This window comes from Callospermophilus lateralis, chromosome 1 (assembly GCF_048772815.1).
Source record: "Callospermophilus lateralis isolate mCalLat2 chromosome 1, mCalLat2.hap1, whole genome shotgun sequence".
Classification (NCBI taxonomy): Eukaryota; Metazoa; Chordata; class Mammalia; order Rodentia; family Sciuridae; genus Callospermophilus; species Callospermophilus lateralis.
Window position 1 is genome coordinate 90717321 of NC_135305.1, and position 20137 is coordinate 90737457.

Below are 20137 nucleotides of genomic sequence, written 5' to 3' on the forward strand. Positions count from 1 at the left end.
CCTTAAAAGCACATGCAATAAGCTATCACTGTGTTAGTAAAAATTATGAGGTAAGGGACTAGGCTGTGTATATTCTTGCTATAAAAGAAAATTCAGACACACAAAAAGTAAGTCAACAATCCCTACCTGCCCACATCCCCAAATGCAAAAGAATAAAATTAAAACATCCTTCACTCAATCTTCCATTCCCATATCTTAACAGTTGTGGATTTTATCCTTCCAGATCACTCCTATGAATAAGTAAACATATAAAGTCTTCATATTTAAATAAAAGTATAATTGTTCTACATGTAATTGTTTGGCAATTTTTAAATCTACTGATGTTATGATGAAACTGTTTTCATCAAGATGGCTCAACATTCCACTCTATGACTGGATCAAAATTAAGTCAATTCCTTCCTAATACATATTCTGGTTGTTTAAATTTTTTCACATTGCCCATGATAGATAACATACTAAACATATTTTTACCATTATTGCTACATTTCCATGAGCATTTCTATACAATTAATTCACATTGTGGGAACCTGCTGGCTAAACTCCAGGCTCACTGCATTGTTTGCTATGTACTGCTAAACTGCATTCCCACCTATTTATTCCAGTATGTACTGGATATTATTTTTACAAATCTTTTATGTAAAAAAAAGCTTTTAGTCTAATATTGTAAGCATATTCTCTGTGTTTATTTTTGTTTTTACAATATTTTAATATTGGCTTTATCTGGAATTGTCTTCATGTAAAAAGTGAGGTATTAATCCCAGTTTTATATTATACTGCTCATTTCTCAAAAATAGGCAGTTCATTGGTCCAAAAACCACTTGCAGAAAAATTTATTTTCCCTAATTAACTGAGAAAACTATGTCCTTCAAGTACAGAAGATGTGCAGGGCTACTGTAACATTGTACTGAATAAAATGTGAGGGATACGTAATTGATGTGCTGTGCTCTCCACAAGTAGGGAACAATGAGAAAAGCTAAGAGGAGGAATGAAAACAATAAAAAATAGAAATTATCAAATGCTGAGTACATAAAACGTAAACATAAAATTAAATAGCTAATAAATAGAAGAGGTAACAAAATTATTTTCTTTAAATATTTTTTAGTTATAGATGAACACAATACTCTTATTTATTTATTTATTTTTTATATGGTGCTGAGAATTGAACCCAGTGCCTCACATGTGCCTGGCAAGTGCTCCACTACTGAGCCATAACCCCAGCCCCCACAAAATTCTTAATAACATGTTTACCTTATATGTGTCTGTTGTTTAGCTAAGATGCTCCACATATCACTAATAATCTGTAAATAGATTTTTAAACACTTTAGTAAAGACAGTTTAAGAAAACAATTTATAGCATCTTCTAAACTTTAAAACTCTTAAGTTAAAAATATGCTAAGTATGGAAATAACAGAACACTCAAAAATAGTAATTTACAGCAATATAAACTTATATTTGTATAATATTTGCTCATATATAATACTCAATATTCCTATTAGGTAAGTTATACTACTCTCCTTTAGTAAGTAAGCAAGAAGCTCTGAAGGCTCTCCCTAAAGGAAGACAACTACTAAGAAGCACTGCTGATCTTGAAACCAGATCTTCTGGCTTCAGATCCACATTTGGTACTGCTTCCATTATACAAAGGTGTTGGGAATTATCTGTCCTTAATCACATATATACAAAACTAGAGAACTGGCTCAGACATAATTACAGTCAGAGCATTCAAAAGCCAAAATCACTCGCTATTCTGTTGTACTTAGTAGTACCTGGGAAGTCATCTGATCTAAATCCTATCCCAATATGGATGTTTCTACAGCATTGCCAACAGTTTCCAGACCTTAGCAATATTACCTAGCTGCTGCTTGAATCTGTAACACTTTCCTAATTAGCCAAGATCATTTCTGGTTTGAAGCCTTTCCTTCCTGGAATTGGCCATAACTTTAAGGAACCAGAATAAATGTAATCTTATAAATGGGAAACTTTTAAATATTTGAAAATAATTATCCTTTCTCTATTTGCATCTTTTCTTCTTTACCCAAATACCCCAGCTTTCTTTACCTGATCTAATAGTTTCTGTTATCTCTTGCCATCCAGGTTGCTGTCTTATGAATACATTCTGGATGGTCAATGTCCAATATTTTTTCAGAATCTACCAGGTGCACACCACAAGTAAGTATACAAAAGAGCAAAGCAGGCATGTGCCTGGCACGTAGTGGGAACTATGACCTGACTGAAATTGAAAAATAAGTACAAAGTTGAAAACTACACAGCACTCACTGAAGGAGATGGTGTAGAGCCCATCTTGTTCTTTCCTTATATTTTAGTGGACACAATAATCTTCTAAATCAGCATGTGTCAAATGGGGATGGTAATATCTACCTACCCCACAGGGATGTCAATAACCAATTGAAATGTGCATGTAAAAAATGTTTTGAGAGTGTACAAAGCACAGACTAAATGTATAATATGAGAAATAATTATAGTCCATAATATTCTACAAATATATGATATTGGGTTAACATATCAATCACTAGTTACAAATCAGAACTTTTAGGGCTTACTGCCTCTTTATTTGATCACAGGTTAATATCAATTCATTCTCTTAAAATCTCAAGAGTTACAGTGTTGACAAATTACTAAAAAAATTGAGAGTATCATACCTGTTCTTCCCTGAAGACTGGACCCTCTTGGGCTTGGTTTACATGTGGGCTTAGAATTGCATTATCAAAGCCAACCTGGAAGCCTAAACGTTATCTAGCTCATCAGTACATTGTTAATTCTTTTTTTTCTTTTGAATAAAGACAATTCAAAAGTCACTGACACTAATCAAATCATTTAGAAAGGTATATGTTAAATATTTTGAGGGAAATATTACATAGAAGTTAAAAGTAATAATTTGCATAGGCAAAACTAACTTGTGTCTGGGTTAATACAGTCTCTGATCATGTCTTCCAAAAGTAGATGACTATCAAACTTGAGTCACCCTGTTCCTATGTCTATATTACAGTAGCAGAGAACAAAATATTTTTAAGATTCATAAACATTCATCAAAGGCTATTAATAAGAAAATATAGAATGTTTTAATAAATCAATACAAAACACTGATTATTAAATAGCCAAATATATGCAAGTATTATACAAAAACAAGTGAATATTTTATCGTAAGAAACAGATCTAAAGTGACATGCATACCTTTCTAATGATTGCAATGAATACTACAAGTACAGCTGGGAGCAACAAAGTCTTTGTATATCTCAGAGGAGTCTGCAATTGAGAGAGATGCTTTATTAGATGGAAATGTAGTTTCACTAAATAAAATTATTTCAAATAATGAAACAGGTAAATTTTTAAATGCATAAGAAGAGAAATATGAACATTCCACCTATCAAAGGTCCAATCTACTACTGACTCTCATCATAAAAATGAAGGTGCATTTCCATAGAAACAAATCTCACCAAAGCATTGAGTTGGAAACACTAAAATACAGTTCCCAAATACTTGTAAGTGTGAAATGTGAGCAGAGATTGCTTTTCATTTTTTGCATGCTACTTGCTTATTACTCATCTGAGATTAAGTAGAGAGCCTTTAAGTGGATCAAGCTTCCCTGTGCATTTTGCGGGGGGTATCCACAATCTTTTTTGATTCATTCATCCCCCCCAACACAAAAAATATATACATATGACAAATACTTATGAAGGAAACAAAAAGATATTTTTACATTTGTTTTAATAACAAATAAAAAACTACAAAAATGTTTTTAATAACAAAGCCTCTACACATCGTAATACTGTGTACCTCTCGATTATCTCCTCACCCCAAACCACTGTTAAATTTTGATCTCTTATACTTTGTGTGTTAATTATAGGTAAATAATATCCTACCATTTTATTCACTCCATAATACACCTCAAACATTACATGTTAGTATGGTACCATAATAGGGAATAACTTGCTAAAACTGTCCTTCCTCCGCACTGTATGGATGTACATTCCCTAAAGTGGCACCTCAGGACTGTGTCTCAGAAGCACAGTTCCTGAATTCAGATACCCATGGAGATGGGGAATGGCATGCTGCCAACAGCTTTTCTGTTTGCTTCAAGTTGACTGAAGTCTGCTATGCCTTGGTAAACAATTTGCTTCATCACAGAACTAATTAATACTCTCAGGTTGTAGTGGCACATATGATGTCTTCAATAATATTAAGGGACTTCTACCATATCCTACTTCTCCACTGGTGTGGAGAAGAAGGAGTTTACCTTCTATTTCCTTTGCCACTTCCCTGAAGGAGGCTTTACCTTCTGTGAATATGTATTTTAATTTTATCTTGTAAAGAGTACAAGATACTCTTTTGATTCTTTCAGCAGGTTCAACACCATCATTCATAAAACTTTTACCAGCCATTATATATCAAAACCATAAACACAATAAATGAAAACTGAAAGACCAACTGGAATAAGCTGGACATCTTCAGGAAATACTCAGCACAGAATGGCTGGTGGGTAAGTTTGCACTATGGTCCACTGGTTTGGAACTCAGGACAATGGGATAACACAGTGGTACAGCAGAGGAAACAAGTAAGTCCATAAAATACTGTTGGCCTTTTTTTTTTTCTTTTTTTTTGGTACCAGGGATTGAACTCAGGGGCATTTGACCACGGAGCCACATCCTAAGCACTATTTTATATTTTATTTAGAGACAAGGTCTCACTAAGTTGCTTAGCACCTCGCTTTTGCCGAGGCTGGCTTTGAATTTACAGTCCTCCTGCTTCAGCCTCCCCATCCTCTGGGATTATAGACATGTGCCACCACGCCCACCACTGTTGGCGAATTTAATACATTCATACATACAGCCTGAATAGAAAATGTGTAACAGATAATAAAATTCAAGAAATCAGTGCCACATTGCTGGTGTTTAAATGGCAAATATATACATGTTTATTGAACCAAACCAGCTTATAAAGTATTCCCAAATAATATTTTATTTAAAATACCAAAAATACTTTCTATAACATCTCATTTTATCTTCACAATATCTGTTTGTAGTGTGCCACTAGAAACTAGTAAACTCTAACACAAAGAATGAGATTCACTTGTTCAAGACCATTAAGTAATATTGCAGACTTCTATCTCAAATCCACTAACCTACTCTCTGGTTTCCTTCTAAACATATGAATAAAGTTTTAGAAAGAGAAACATTGTTGGAATGAAAACCTGTGCTCAATGATATTTAAAAGCAATGAGATCATTCAAACCACCACAAAATGAATGGAAATGTAAAAGCTTGAGAGGGCTATCACTAAAAAGACAGAACTTGAAAATGCCCCTGTGTTTACTCATCCAAAAAACTGTGGCTAGTCTGAATGCATATTTAGAAATTACCAAAATGAAAAGAGACCATATATTTCAGGGAGCTGTACTAATGTAAATAGAAACATCTTCCTTTAAGCTGCCAGATTTTCCTTTTCCTTTAAACTGAGATAACAGCACATATAGAATTTGAAATAACAGGACACCCTTAATGAAAAATACAGGGGCTAAAATCCATTGAAAGAAAACTAGAAATCACATCTTACCTCCTTTTCCATAAAGTCGAACTCTGCTGCACAGGTATACAATAAAGTATCAAAATCCTTATAACTGAAGAATTTTGATGTTAATAAGTTGCCAATATGAGCCTATTAAGAAATAAAGTGAGGAACCATTACATTAAACCAATTATTGTCATAATGCACTTTAATCTTACAAGTATTTACAAATAGTTTTTACTCATTACAGAGCTCACTGTTCCCATACTAGACTTTTTTGTTGTCGTTAAATGCTATTCCCTCTCACAGCAGCCCCTTCTTTTGCTGATCAATGATAGCTCCAACACCATCCCACCTTCCACTCTCATCAATGTACCAAAGGCTTCTTACTGGGTTTTCCTGTCACTGTGCTAAACCTGGTGAAAGACAATGCAAAGCTTGTCTTTGCTAGAGCCAACCAGGAAGTATGAGCTTTGGAACTCAGACAGACTTAAGTCCATCATACAGGAACCTAGGCTATGGAGTGAAGAAGGGAAAATATTAATTCTGAACTCTGGAAATGGAATTTAAAAGACTACATGAAGAAAATAAAATGGTAAGGTGTTGGAGTAAAAGTACCTTTTGACCAATAACCGACCCTCGTGTAATTCTTCACATTACCAAATGCACTCACTTACAACTGCCCACAAAAAGCAAGACAAGGGAGGTGGAATTATTTTCAATTTATAAATGAGAAAACTAGGGCTTGAAGACAAAACAATTGCCAAACTTCATTATTGTCTAAAATTGCCAACATTCATTATTGTCTAAAAAAGCAAAGACAAAAGAAAAGAGGGGAAGTTATATCTAAGACACATCAAACCTAAAATTCACGTGACATCTACATGAAGGAGAGGAACAGAGTGAGAATAGAAACTGAAGTGTGGTAGGAATGTGATGATGCACTGCAAAACAGTCTGTCTTGCTGAGGGAAGACATGTATGGTGATAAGTTTAAGCAATCAGTAGAAAGGATATATGGCACCTAAAATAGCAAAAGAAAACAAATCCCAAATAAAATGGAAGAAAAGGACCCTACTATTATGTTAATAGCCACATATGCAAAGAGATTAAATTCACTAATTAAAGGACAGATGCTCAAATTGGGATTAAGGAAATAAATCCACTATTATGTTTTCTACAAAAGATATACTTAGAGATAGAAAAGTTGAAAACAGAGAATAGAAGAAGATAAATCAGATAAATTTGAAACCAAGAAATCTAGGTTTGTAATTATAATATCTCACAAACTAAATTCAAGCAAAAATATGTAAAAAGAGAAAATGAATAATATTATGAGCTAGTAAAATGAACAGCAAAGCAAAATTACACACATCATGAACATATTTGGAAATAACCATCTAGTCAAAATATATTAAAAAAACTGACAAAGCTGTAGGAAGAAACAGATAAGCTGACAGTATTCATTGGAAATGTTAAACCCTGTTCCCTAGAACAGAAAATACTGACAAAATTAACATAAAATTTGAATAATATAATTAATAAGCTCATAAACACTACAGAATATGAACTTCACAAAGAGATCATACACATTTTCCTTTACCACTGTAAAAATTTTTAAATGTTCTTATACCATTTATTTACCTGATTCCAAAATATTGATAATTTTTTTCCTGATGATTAATGCAATAAAACTAGAAAATAACTAGGATGGCTTTTAAAATCATATTGTTTAGAAACCAAATAACATAAAATGTAATACTTTTTAAATTAAAGACAATCATGAAATGATCAATTTGTAAAATACACAAAAAAGTACTACTTATAGTAAATTTTTAGCTTTAAACCATTTACCAGAAAATAAGGGCAGTGACAACAAAAAAGGTAAGTTTTCCCTCAAGTTTGATCTCATTCATATGAGAATCTAAAAAAACTGTTATCACAGAAGTAGAAGAGTGATTCCCAGAGGCTCTAGAGAGCAGAAGGGAGAAGGGTGGTAGGAGAAATGTTTTATTGCATTACTGATCAGAAAACAGTAACAGATAGGAGGAATGAACTCAGGAGATGTAATACAGCAAGGTGATTAGAGTTAATGACAGTTTATCATACTTTTGAAAAAATGCAAATAGGGTGGATTTTAAGTGCTCTTATCACAAAAATGGTAATGATATAATAATGTATAGTGTATGTACATTTATATATCTATACTTAGACACATATATACATACACACACATATAAAATGAAATGGTTAAATCTAGTTACTTAAGTTAATAAATATATATTCCAAAACATCAAGTTGAACATAATAAATACAATGTTATCTGTCACATTAAAAAATAAGAACTTGTAAATTTTCAAAAGTTAATAAATACGTAAATGAACATTTCCCATATATGCACATATGCAAAAATTTCAGTAATTTTTAAATCTAATTATATTGAATAATGTTTTTAAAAAGTTCAACTAAATTATCAAAGCTTACTCCATATGAATTAGAAAGTTTCCTAAAGATGTTGAAATTGAAGTGAAAAGCCTTCTCATAAAGAAAACTCCCAGCCCTAAAAGGGCTTTCAATATTGAATTTTACCTAATATAAGGAAGAAATATCAATTCTATAGAAATTCTCTCTAAAAACAAGGGAACTAAACATATTCCCACAATTTTATGGGGTTATTACTCTAAAACCAAAACCAGACAAAATCATTATAAGAAAAGAAACTATTACTAATCATTATAAAATTGTATAAAAATATGAGCCAAGAAAATCCAGCAATATATAAGAATAGCACAATGTGAGCAAGTAAGGTTTATCCCAGGAATACAAGGCAAGATCAAACTCAAATATCAGTCAATGTGGGATTTTCAGACATGGAAGAGGTAAAAAAAAAACAAAAACAGGTAAATACCCTCCCCCAAACAACATAAAATTGAACAAAATTGCCACTACCAATCATATCAGGTTCTAGAAATCAACCAAAAGGAAACAACCCACTGAGAATTATTCAGTGGTTTAAAAACACTCAAACTTTGGTAAGAACTGTAGGATGCTGCTTTCCTGCCTAGGCTGCCCCACTCACCATCAGAGTTCCACCACCACCTCCCCAGATCAGTCAGTGCAATGGTCCTACCAGGAAGAGCTGGCCAGGAAGAAACCAAAACTTCACCTGGAAGAAGCTGCATTGATTTGGGCACAGAGCAAAAACACACCTGAGTTCAGAGGTATTTTCTGTAAAAGCAGTAAACTCAGTAAGAAATAAAAGGCAAAAGCCTTTCTTCCTGTCAGAGCCTAGGTTGCAATCCCAATGAGGTAAACAGAGGACTGTCAGACTAGTCAGAAATTCTACAGAAAGAAACTGGAAATAAGATAACCATCATGGCCACAGATAAAAGTTCTCATATCCCTAGAGGACTGGAAACCTGCATACATGCCCAGAGGAGATCCAAGAGACCCCTAACTCTCCAAGAGTCTTTGGCTGGCAGGATGGAAAGTGACACGCACATTCAGAAAAGACCCAAGAAGGCATGACAGGTAGGAAAAAATGGTACAGAAATGAGTTATTTGGCCAAATAGACCTGAATGTGACCCTTTGAAAAATCTGCTTGCAAGCTGGCCACCTGGATTTTAGAAGAGTCCCCACTGCTATAACCAGTAAGAGTGACTTATTATACCTGATGTATACTAATAATGTGGTTTATTTATTTATGAAAATCTACATTCCCTCTAGGAGTCTGGAATTTTGATATGTGGTAGGCAAGGATGCCAACATGACCATCCCCCAGTAAAAAAAGAAAGAAAGAAAGAAAGAACTTATAAATAAAAATAAAATATCCCGGTTTTGGAAAACTTAGTGAGACATGCAAATGAATAGAAAAGTCTGATACATATTCAGGAAAAAAATTCATCAATAAAAACTGACTCTGAAGTCTGGAGATATAGCTCAGTTTGTATCACATGCACAGGCCCTGGGTTCAATCCCCAGTGCCACCAAAAAAAAAAAAAAAAAATCAGTGACTCTGAGAAGGCTCAGGTATTATACTTAGCAGACAAAAACTTCAAAGTGGCAATTACAAATTACAAATATGTGAAATTTTTAAAATCACATTAAAAATTAAATTAAAACATTATGCTAATGAATCAGAAAATAGCAAATTTCAAGAGGAAATAGAAATTTTGATAAATGAAAACTCCAGAGTTAAAACGTATAACTGAAATGGACACTTCACAGGATGGGCGGAACAGCCAGTGTCAAAAGGCAGGATAATCAATAAACTTCACCCAGAATTAGGTTTAAATAGTGGCACTTTAATAACTCAAAAATTTCATTCTCAGCCTGTTTTGAGTCTTCTCACGTCTTTTAAGTTTAAGTGAAAACTTACATCATCTGCAATCCCAAAGATTCTAGATGTCAAATATTTGAGTATAATGGTTCCAAACAACCAAAGACATCCTTGGATAATCTACAAAATAAATGAATGAATAAATAAATAAATAATTTAAAAAGAAACAAAATGAACTTTGATGCTTCAAATTCTATAGCCTAAAGCTTTAAATGTCTCTAAAAGAAAATGCTGAAACATGTATCTCAATTTTAAATAAAGCATAGTGCTCCAAAACAAGGGACTCTAGCTATAAGTGAAAATATATACTTACAATTTTATTAACAAAAAATAATATATTTTACTGGGGCTTTGTATGATTCTCCTTCTATGGAGATTACTGATACATGTGCCATTTCTCAAAAGAAATGTGGATAATAAAACTGGAACTTTTTACCTATCCCAGACTAATCTTAACTTGCTTCATGAAAAGGGCAATTTGGTACATTAATATTGAGTCTTAAAATATAACAAAACTGTAAGATATATTAAAGGTAAAACATAAAACTCAAAGGTCAAATGTTTTCTCTTATATGTAGAATCTAGAGTAAAATAAAGGAAAGGGGGAGGGAAGGAGAGGATAACATAAAGAACCAATCAAATATAAATTAATACATGGGTGAAAGGAAGTCTAGTAGAGTAGAGGAAGGAGAATGGGAGAAGGGAGGGAGGACAGGAAGGAAAAAAGGAAAGAAAAGGGGGGATCATGAAATGAAATCTATTTCCATGCATATATAAGTTTGTCAGGATGAACCCAACTACTACTATTATAACCATAAAACTCTAATAATAAAAAAAAGTAAAACATAAAACCAAAATATTTTAAAGAAAAAAAACATATGCATTAAAATAGACTGATTTCTTACCCATAAACTAAGCTCAGACACATTTAGTTTCACAAAATGTGGTTTCAATGCCAGCATGCCCTGAATAGAGAAAATAATAGTTAATAGAATTTCAAGAAACAAATAATTATTCTAAATAGACTCTCAAGCGTCTAAGATTCAGCACACTGTTGATTTTCCACATAGTATTACTATATACTCATTTCTGTAGTCAGTAATTTCAAAACATAGCCTTTATTATATCCAAAGATTAGGTCAGTTAGTAACTCTGCAAAATTGAAAACAGAATCAACAGACAGAAATTTCTAGGATTGTTTTTACATATCTGATTTACCTAAGAACCAAGAAGCAAGTAACAAATGCAGAATTTTAGGCAGCAGTCATATAGGAATAAGATTTTACTTAAACTAAAAATTACTGGCTCCTGGGAGCACAAATGTGATTTTACTGGATCAACTAAATATTTCTCTGACAAATCTAAAGTCTTTCCAAGTACTTGAACTCCCAAAGTATATCACCAAAACCTAATTGAAAATTGGCAAATATAATTAGATATCAAAACACATATATTTAAACCCAAATTAAGTCATTTCAGAAGTTTTCTAAGCATTTGAGAAAAGTGATACAATTCAGGTTTCAAAATCATTAAACACAACAATACACAGGCAAATATACATAAATATACTATATTCTATAACTGTTAGTATTATTTATATACCATGTAGAAACTACACATAAATCTGCTTAATTCGTACCTAAGACAATGTCAGTGTCAAGCATCTAGCAGTGTACCTGACACACTGTCGAAGCTCAAATGAACTCAAAAGAAATTTCTTACAAAATGAACTTAGATGAGATTGTATTCACATGCAATCTTCAATTCAATGACTTCCCCGTACACAAGTACAAGGAATTATATATTTTATCTTAAGGAATAGCAACATTTGCCAACGTAGGCAGGTAATTTATAGAAGTGAGTATAGTGTCACATTTCCTAATTATAGAGTATACTGATTTTAAGAACTAAACTCATTACTGCCAAAAGCACAACAACTCAGTTAATGACTTTTGTTGAAAACACTGCACAGAACATGCTATTTATTTTCCACATAGTATTACTATATTATATTACTATTTTTGTGGCTAAATACACTCAAGTCACACATCTAAAAAGGGTAGAAGCCCAGATTAGGAAGAGGAATATTTTTTGAAAATGGGCTTTTTTATAATTATTATTTATAAAATGGGATAAACATTAGGAGCTATAAATGTATTGACGGATTCTAGTTTGTAAATAATTATTATTTGTACAATGGGATGAAGACATAGGAGGTTCCAAATTTGTTAATGGGTTCTAGAAATCAAGAAAACCAAAATAATCTAAAGTAATTTAAATGATTACTCAAAAAGTAGAACATATTCCAATTAAGACAATGTAATATGCTTTTGTCTTCAAGAAACTGGCTTATACTAAAAAGCAATAACTTAGGTTTGCAAAACAAACCTAAAATAGTGAAACCCATGGGAAAAAAGTCACAACTACCTCTGGAAGAGATGACTTCTTATTTAGAATGAAACTGAAAAAAAAGAAAGAAAAAAAAAAAAAAGAAAAACAAACTTGTACCCTCATGGATCCCAAGCCAGTGATAAAGAAACTGATACCATTAAATTAAAAAACAGCCATGTACCAAGGAACACTTACCCAAATAATTACCAAAGAGGAAGCGTAATAGGATGTTAACAACATTGAGTTCCCAAACATCAAAACAAAACAAAGTGCAAGAGAAATCTGGAAAAATCCAATAAAAGAAATAATTAATTCAGAGAATCACTGATTCTTCATTGTGAAAATTGCATATGCCCATGATAAGCAAAATTCAAACCATTCAAAAAGGAATATATAATAAAAACAGCACATCACACTGTGCACAATGGTTTTCATGCATTTTTCTGGCACTGAAATGAATAAATTCTATTTTACATTTTGTTTAAAAGCCACAAATGAGAATCTATTCATAAGGTAACTATGTTTTGCTTTTACTCTTACTATGTTTCAGAGAGTTTTACACATTAATCCATGCCAATCTAGTTTATTCTGTTTAAGAATTGAGGAAACAGCCAAGTGTGATGGCACATGCCTATAATATCAGAGACAGGAGGCTAAGGCAGAAGGATTGCAAGTTCAAGGTCAGTCTCAGCAATTTAGCAAAGCTCTAAGCAACTTATTAAGAACCTGACTCAATAGTAAAATAAATTACAAATAAATAAATAAATAAAAAGGTCCGGGGAAGTGACTCAATGATTAAGCTCTCTTAGGTTCAATCCCTGGCACAAAAATAAATAAGTAAATAAAATTTTAGAAAATTTTGTATTCACTCTATAGATGTCCCACAATTTATTTAACTGGTCCTCTGATTATTGGCTTTCAGTTCTATTTTGTTTGTTTTTTCTATTACAAACATGCTATGATAAACATCTTTGAGTATACATTTTATGTGCAAAATACATTTGTAGACAAATTACCAGAAGTAGAATTGATGGACTAAGGATACACAAATCTGAAAAACAATACTGACAAACTGCTCTATCAAATGATTGTATCAATTTACAGCCCCAATAAGAGGATAAGAGATTTCCTGTAGATACATGCTCTGGCTCACATTATCTTATTTTGTCTTATTTAAAAAAAAAAAAAAACTTTCCAACCTTATAAGGTAAAAAAGTTATGGCATTGTTTCATTTTCCTTTTTTAATGCTTTTTTTTTGGGGGGGGGGTACTGAGAATGAACACTTTACATTTTAACACTGAAAGACATCCTTGGCCCTTTTCAATTTTTTTTTTCTCCTAAAATTTTAAGACAGGTTCTCATTGGGTTTCTGAGGCTCTTGGTTAAGTTGCTGAGGCTGGCCTTGAACTTGCAGCTTTCTTGCCTCAGCCTCCTGAGTTGCTGGGATTATAGGTGTGCACCACTGTGCTGGCTTTCTCATTCTTGAAATAGTAGAAAAGATACAGCATCTTGTTTCTTATTCCCTGATTATGTTGTTTTATGTGTGTGTGTTTGAATTGCCTGTTCCTAGTGCAAGTGTTTCTCCAATCAACTTGCAAAGTTTAGGAAAATAATATACACTTATGGCCAAGAATCAAGCAAAACAATGCCGAGAAAATATAAGATAGTACTGAAAAAGGAAGCTCTAAATGTCTCAAGAAATATTGGGGTTGAAGTTAGTAAAGTCTCAGAGTCATTAAATATGAAAAACATAATTCTGGCTTTGTTTTCAAAATTATGAAAATTAAATCACATGATCTCAATTTCAATCACCAGTTGGAGCTTCCAGATGTAAAGCACCAAGTGCTTCAGGACCTGGACCAGAAATTAAGACGATCAGAAGGAAGGAGTTGAATAGGGAGTATTGAAAGGGGAGAATGCTAATAACAGAGGAAAGAGCTCAGAACTGAAAAACAGGCTTTAAACAATTTGTTTTCCTAATTTCTCTTAACAGTGTTTTGTTGCTTTGATTGTATGGTCAGGATTCTAACAGTAGCATTGGAGAGAAGTGATTATACTCTGGACATATTTGGAAGCTAGAACTAATAGTTGGATGTAGGACATACAGGAAGAGAAGAAAGGGAAAAAAGCTTTTGGCTTGAGCAAATAGAGGTGAAATTTTGTCCATAAAAAGAGAGAAAATATTTTGCGAGAAATAGAGCTTATCAGAAAAAACAAAACAAAATCACAGAGGATTGATGTAGGCAGGTATTATGTGTAAGGTGTAAACTAATTTTTGTGTTTCAACTTTGTATTCTGATTCTTTGCCAAATCAAGGTATAAAAAGAAACAGAAGGCATTAAAATTGGAATGAAAGCAGTAAAATTATCTCTATTTACAAATAACTGTATTTAATATGGAAAGAATTCTAAAGGCTGCACAAAAATATTGTTAAAAATTCAGCAAAGTATCAGGGTACAAAGTCAACACACAAAAAATCAGTTGAATTTCTGTACACTAACATTGAACAATCTGAAAAGAAAATTTAGAAAATAATTATTTTATAAAAATGCTATCAAAAAGAATAAGATACTCAGTAATTAACTTGACTTAGGAGGTTCAAGATTTATAAAATGAAAGGTACCAAACAATGCTGAAATAAATTCAGAAGACAGAAACAATGGAAAGACATCCCATGTTCATGGATTAGAAGACAGTATTATTAAAATGTTGGGAGAAAATATTTGCAATTATATATATGATAAGGGTTAATATTCAGAAAATGCAACACACACACATACACATACACAGACACACACATACAAATCTATTCAAAAATAAACAAAGGACAGAAAAATGTATAAGTTACCAAGAAGCCCATAAAAAGTTGCTCAATATAACTAATTATCAGGAAAATGTAAACCAAAACCAAAATCAGAGTACTGCATATAAGAAGCTTACTGAGAACAAATAAAAACACTAGCCAACCAACAATTCTTTTTATATCTGACAGAGAAGTGAGATCACAGGGCAAATGAAGGCCAAAAGGGGAGAGACAGACAGGTAAATACAGAAAATCACAAAAAATCACAGTGGAGCAGGAAACCATGAATAGACCTCTTTTGGGAACCAGTGCAGAGGCAGGAAAACCCAAACGATAATTGATGAGTGCTGGAGGCTCAGTATGGACAACTTTGCAAGTTAAAAACTCTAGTGAACCCAGTCATGGGGAGGGCCTACAGTTTTGTTTTATTTCCAAGAGCTCTACTGCTTCTTCACAATGACTATCAGAGGAAAATCCCTTTGTGTTTATGACAGAGGAAATGGGAAAAGTTCCACTTTGAGCATGTCATTCATAGAAAGAAACTAAAACAATTCTCTCCATCACTTCCAAAAGCAGAGGAAATATTTCCTAACTCATTTCATGAGGCCAATATTACTCTGAAACTAAATCAGAAAATAACATTACAAAAAAACCATAGGCCAGTATTTCATGAACACAGATGCAAAAACTTCAACAAAATATAAGCAAATTGAATCAAACAATGCACATAAAGAATCATACAACATAACCAAATAAAATGTATCCCAGGTATACAAGGATGGTTCAACATTCAAAGACCAATTAACATACTACTTTATATCCATCAATGGGTTTAAGAAGAAAAATTACATGACCAATCAATGCATGCAAAAAAAATTATCTGACAAACTTCAATACCCATTTATCATAAAAACTCAGTAAACCAGGAATAGAAGGAAACTTCCTCAACTTAATAAAGAAAATTAAAAGAATTACAGCTAGCACATACTTAATGTTGAAACTGAAAGCTTTCCTACCAACATCAGGAATAAGGCAAAGAGGTTCCTACCCACTACTGCTTTTCAATATCATACTAAAAACCCAAGATAATTCAGTAAGAAAAGGAATAAAAGGTATAAAACTTAGGAAGAAATAAAATTGTATTTGCAGATGACATGATTATTCAACATAAACAACAAAATCAATATTCAAAAGAATCAACAATGAACTACTTGAACTAGTAAGGGAATAATGCAAGGTTGCAGGATACAGGTTATTGTACAAAAGTCAACTGTTTTCCATATGCCAGCAATGAACAAAGTAGAATTTGAAATTAATAACACTAAAAGTTAAAAAGTGTAAATATCCAACAAAATATGCAAAAGATCTGTACAAGGAAAACTATAGAACACTGATGAAAATATCAAATTAAAGTTAAGTAGATGCAAAGATATTCCATATTTATCAACAGGAAGACACAATATTGTCAAGATGTCAGTTCTATCCAACTTGAGCTATATATTCAACAGAACCACAGTCATTATTGTAGCAAGTTATTTTACAAATATTAACAAACTGATTCTAAAGATATATGGTTATGCAAAAAAACTCAGAAGAACAAAGACAATATATAGAAAAATTATATATATTTATAAAACTCAGAAGACTGACACTACTTGATTAAGCTTACTATAAAGCTAGACAGTGTCAGTATCAGATTGGTGAAAGAAGAGACAAAAGAACGACTAGACAAACAGACATCAATAGAACAAAGTATACAGTCTAGAAAAAGACTCACATGAATAAGTCAACAGATCTTTGACAAAGATAATACAATGGAGCAAAACAGTATTTTCAACATATAGTGCTGGAACAAGCAGATATCTACATACCAACTACATATCTATCTAGACATAGGCCTTAAACCCTTCACAAAAACTAATTTAAAATGAACCACAGATCTAAATGTACATCACAAAACTGTAAAACTCCTAGAAGTTAACAGAGGAAGACACCTAGATGACCTTAGATACAGTTATGACTTCTTAGATACAATATCAAAAATATATTCCAAAAAAGGAAATAATTAATGAAAATAACTGCATTAAAATAAAAAAAATTCTTACTCTGAGAAAGTCAATGTAAAGAGAATGAGAAGATAAGCCATAAAATGGAAGAAAATATTCGGAAGAGACATATCTGATAAAAGACTGTTAACAAAGATATACAAAGAATTCTTAAAACTCAACAATAATAAACAACCCAATAAAAAAATGGCCAAAGACCTTAACAGATACCACACCAAATAAGATACAGAAATGGAAAATAAGCATATAAAAAGATGTTCATCCAAACCAAAACAACAATAAGATGCCATATACATCTATTAGAATGGCTCAAATCCAAATCTGACACCACCAAATACTTGCAAGGATGTGGAGCAATAGGAATTCTCACTTGTTGATAGTGACAATGTAAAATGGTATGGCTATATTGGAAGAGAGTTGGGCAATTTCCTAAAAAACTAAATATACTCTTAACAAACAATCCAACAATTACTTTCTTTGGCATCTACTCAAATGAATTATAACTCTATGTCTACATAAAAACCTGCAGGCAAATGTTTACTAAAGCTTTATTCATAACTGCCAAAACATGGGATTAAACAAAATGTCCTTCAGGAGGAGAATGGATAAACAGTGATGCATCCACATAATCAAAATGCTATTCAGTACCATGAAGAAATGAGCTATCAAAACTTGGAGGAAACTTAACTGCATTTTACTAAGTGAAAGAAGCCAATCTGAAAATCTATATACTGTGTGATTCTGAATATATGGCATTATGCAAAAAGAAAAACTAAGGAGACAATAAAGAGATCAGTGGTTACTAGGAGTAGGGGTGAGAATAAAGTGAATAGGCAGAGCACAGAGGATTTCTAGGGCTATGAAACTATCTGTACAAAACAATAAGGGCTGGAAAGATGGGAGAATAAAGAGTTGTTGTTTAATGGGTACAGAGTTTTAGTTCTGCAAGATGAAAAGATTTAAAGATACAGACTGGTGATACTTGAAAAAATACATAAATGTACTTACTTCTACTGAACTATACACCTGAAAGTGCTTAAGATGGTAAATTCTGTTACATATATTTTATCACAATTTTTTTAAAGTAAAAATAATTCTTTTGTGGGCAATCTATATTTTTGTAGCTATAAGAAATTGACGATTCCACTGCCACATATAAATAATAAAAAATTAATTAAAAAATTTTAACAATACATAAAATGAATTGCTTTATGTAACACCTTCTATTAAATTCCTAAATGTATTTTTAATGATATTTGGTACTATGAATCAAATTTTTAACTCATTTTCAAGTTGTTCAATGCTAATATGAAAATAGAATTGATGTTTGCATATTGATCCTATATCCTGAGTTATGTTAAACTCATTGGTTTTAGTAACTCTGTAATAGATTCCTTGGAATTGTCTACATACATTCCATGTCATATGCAAATAAATATATTACTATTATTATTAAAAAATAAAGAAAAGAAATTGACAAACTATAAAGTAATAGTGAAGACAGAGAAGTAAATCACATAACTATATATTATTTACCCAAGAAGGTTCACCTACAAATTAAATCTGTATAAGCTCAGTAATCTGATAACTACAACTTTGAGTCAGAGCACTCAGCTATAGTTGCCTATGTGATTACATGATTGTGCAACTCTCAACATTTACCATTTATTCTGATTTGTAAACAAGAAAAAGAAAAAGTATTAATTGATTTGGAAAAATAATTAGCCAAATATATATAAAAGTTTACTGTTGGATCCATTCACCAAAAGAGATGTAAAAATCCTATAGAAACAAATCAAATTCAGCAATATATATATAAAGTATCCAGCCCAGAAAAGCAAGAGGTTTTTTTGTTTTGTTTTGTTTTGGTTTTAAATGTTACAAAAATCAGTTAATGTGCCTGGCACAGTGGCTCACACATGTAATCCCAGTGACTCAGGAGGCTGAGACAAGAGGATCTCGAGTTCAAACCCAGCCTCAGAACTTAGGGAGGCCTTAAGCAACTCTGTGAGAACCTATCTCTAATAAAATATTAAAAAGGGTTGAGGATATGGCTCGGTGGTTAAGTGTCCCTGAGTTCAATCTTACAAAATAAAAGAAAAAGAAAGAAAAGAAAATCAGTTATGGCATATTTGCCATAGTAGCAGATTAAGGAGGGAAAAATAGGATCATCTAAGCAGATGCAGATTTCATGAAACTTCATATTTACTAAGTTCATTTTAAAGTGCTCAAAGCATGATGAGGACAAGATAAAAGGAGAAGCTGGCCCAAACAGTTGGACAAATATGGAACAATGTGAGCATCAACATAAAAGCAAAAATAATGGATTATACTGCTCTGAATAAAACAGATAGCATTTTCTCTTGAATATAAGAGAAAAACTGATAGAAGATTTGAATGGGAATATCATAAAAATGGAAACACAAAGGTCCATAAACATAAGATGTTCAGCTTTACTGAGAGAAAATGTAAATTAAGGTCACTAGATACCATTTTATACCAACCAGACCGAACAAAAAAATTTTTAAAATGTAGAATAATATGAGCTGTTATACATTATTATTTGAAGTAGTTTGATCATTTTAGAAAAATCATTTGGTATTTATGGAGTTGAACATGTGCATAATTTACCACCCAGCAAGTCTACTACAGGGTAAATACTCCAGAGGAACTTTTTAATATATATGCCTCAGGAGATAAGAATAAGAATACAATGTTATTCATAAATGAAAAAAGAAGCACAGGTGGTAGAGAGGAAAGAATCTAAATATCCTTCTGTAAGAAAATGGATAAATTGTACTTTATTCATACAATGGAAAACGTAAAGCAGTGAAAATATCTGAACATCAATATAAATCTCAGAAATTTGAGTAAAAACATGATTCTCAAAAGAAAAGCATTTATACAAACCAAACCTATGCTAATATTTAATAATAAAAATATATATTATTTGGGAATACATTCAGAGTGTGTTTTACATACAGAGTGAAGTTTAAAAGGAAAGCAAGCTTATA

General features: G+C 32.1%; 1 protein-coding gene across 2 annotated transcripts in view; it reads right to left on the minus strand.

Moving 5' to 3' along the window:
• The window catches only part of Dpy19l1 (dpy-19 like C-mannosyltransferase 1), a 93205-nt gene that overhangs the window by 14639 nt on the left and 58429 nt on the right, over positions 1–20137 (minus strand). For both annotated transcript variants that reach the window (XM_076836174.2, XM_077107903.1), the window contains 6 exons: positions 12449–12535; positions 10768–10827; positions 9902–9982; positions 5572–5673; positions 3193–3264; positions 1249–1298 (listed from right to left, as the gene is read on the minus strand). In XM_076836174.2, coding sequence (XP_076692289.1) covers positions 1249–1298; positions 3193–3264; positions 5572–5673; positions 9902–9982; positions 10768–10827; positions 12449–12535 — 452 coding nt within the window. The remainder of the gene's footprint in view (positions 1–1248; positions 1299–3192; positions 3265–5571; positions 5674–9901; positions 9983–10767; positions 10828–12448; positions 12536–20137) is intronic.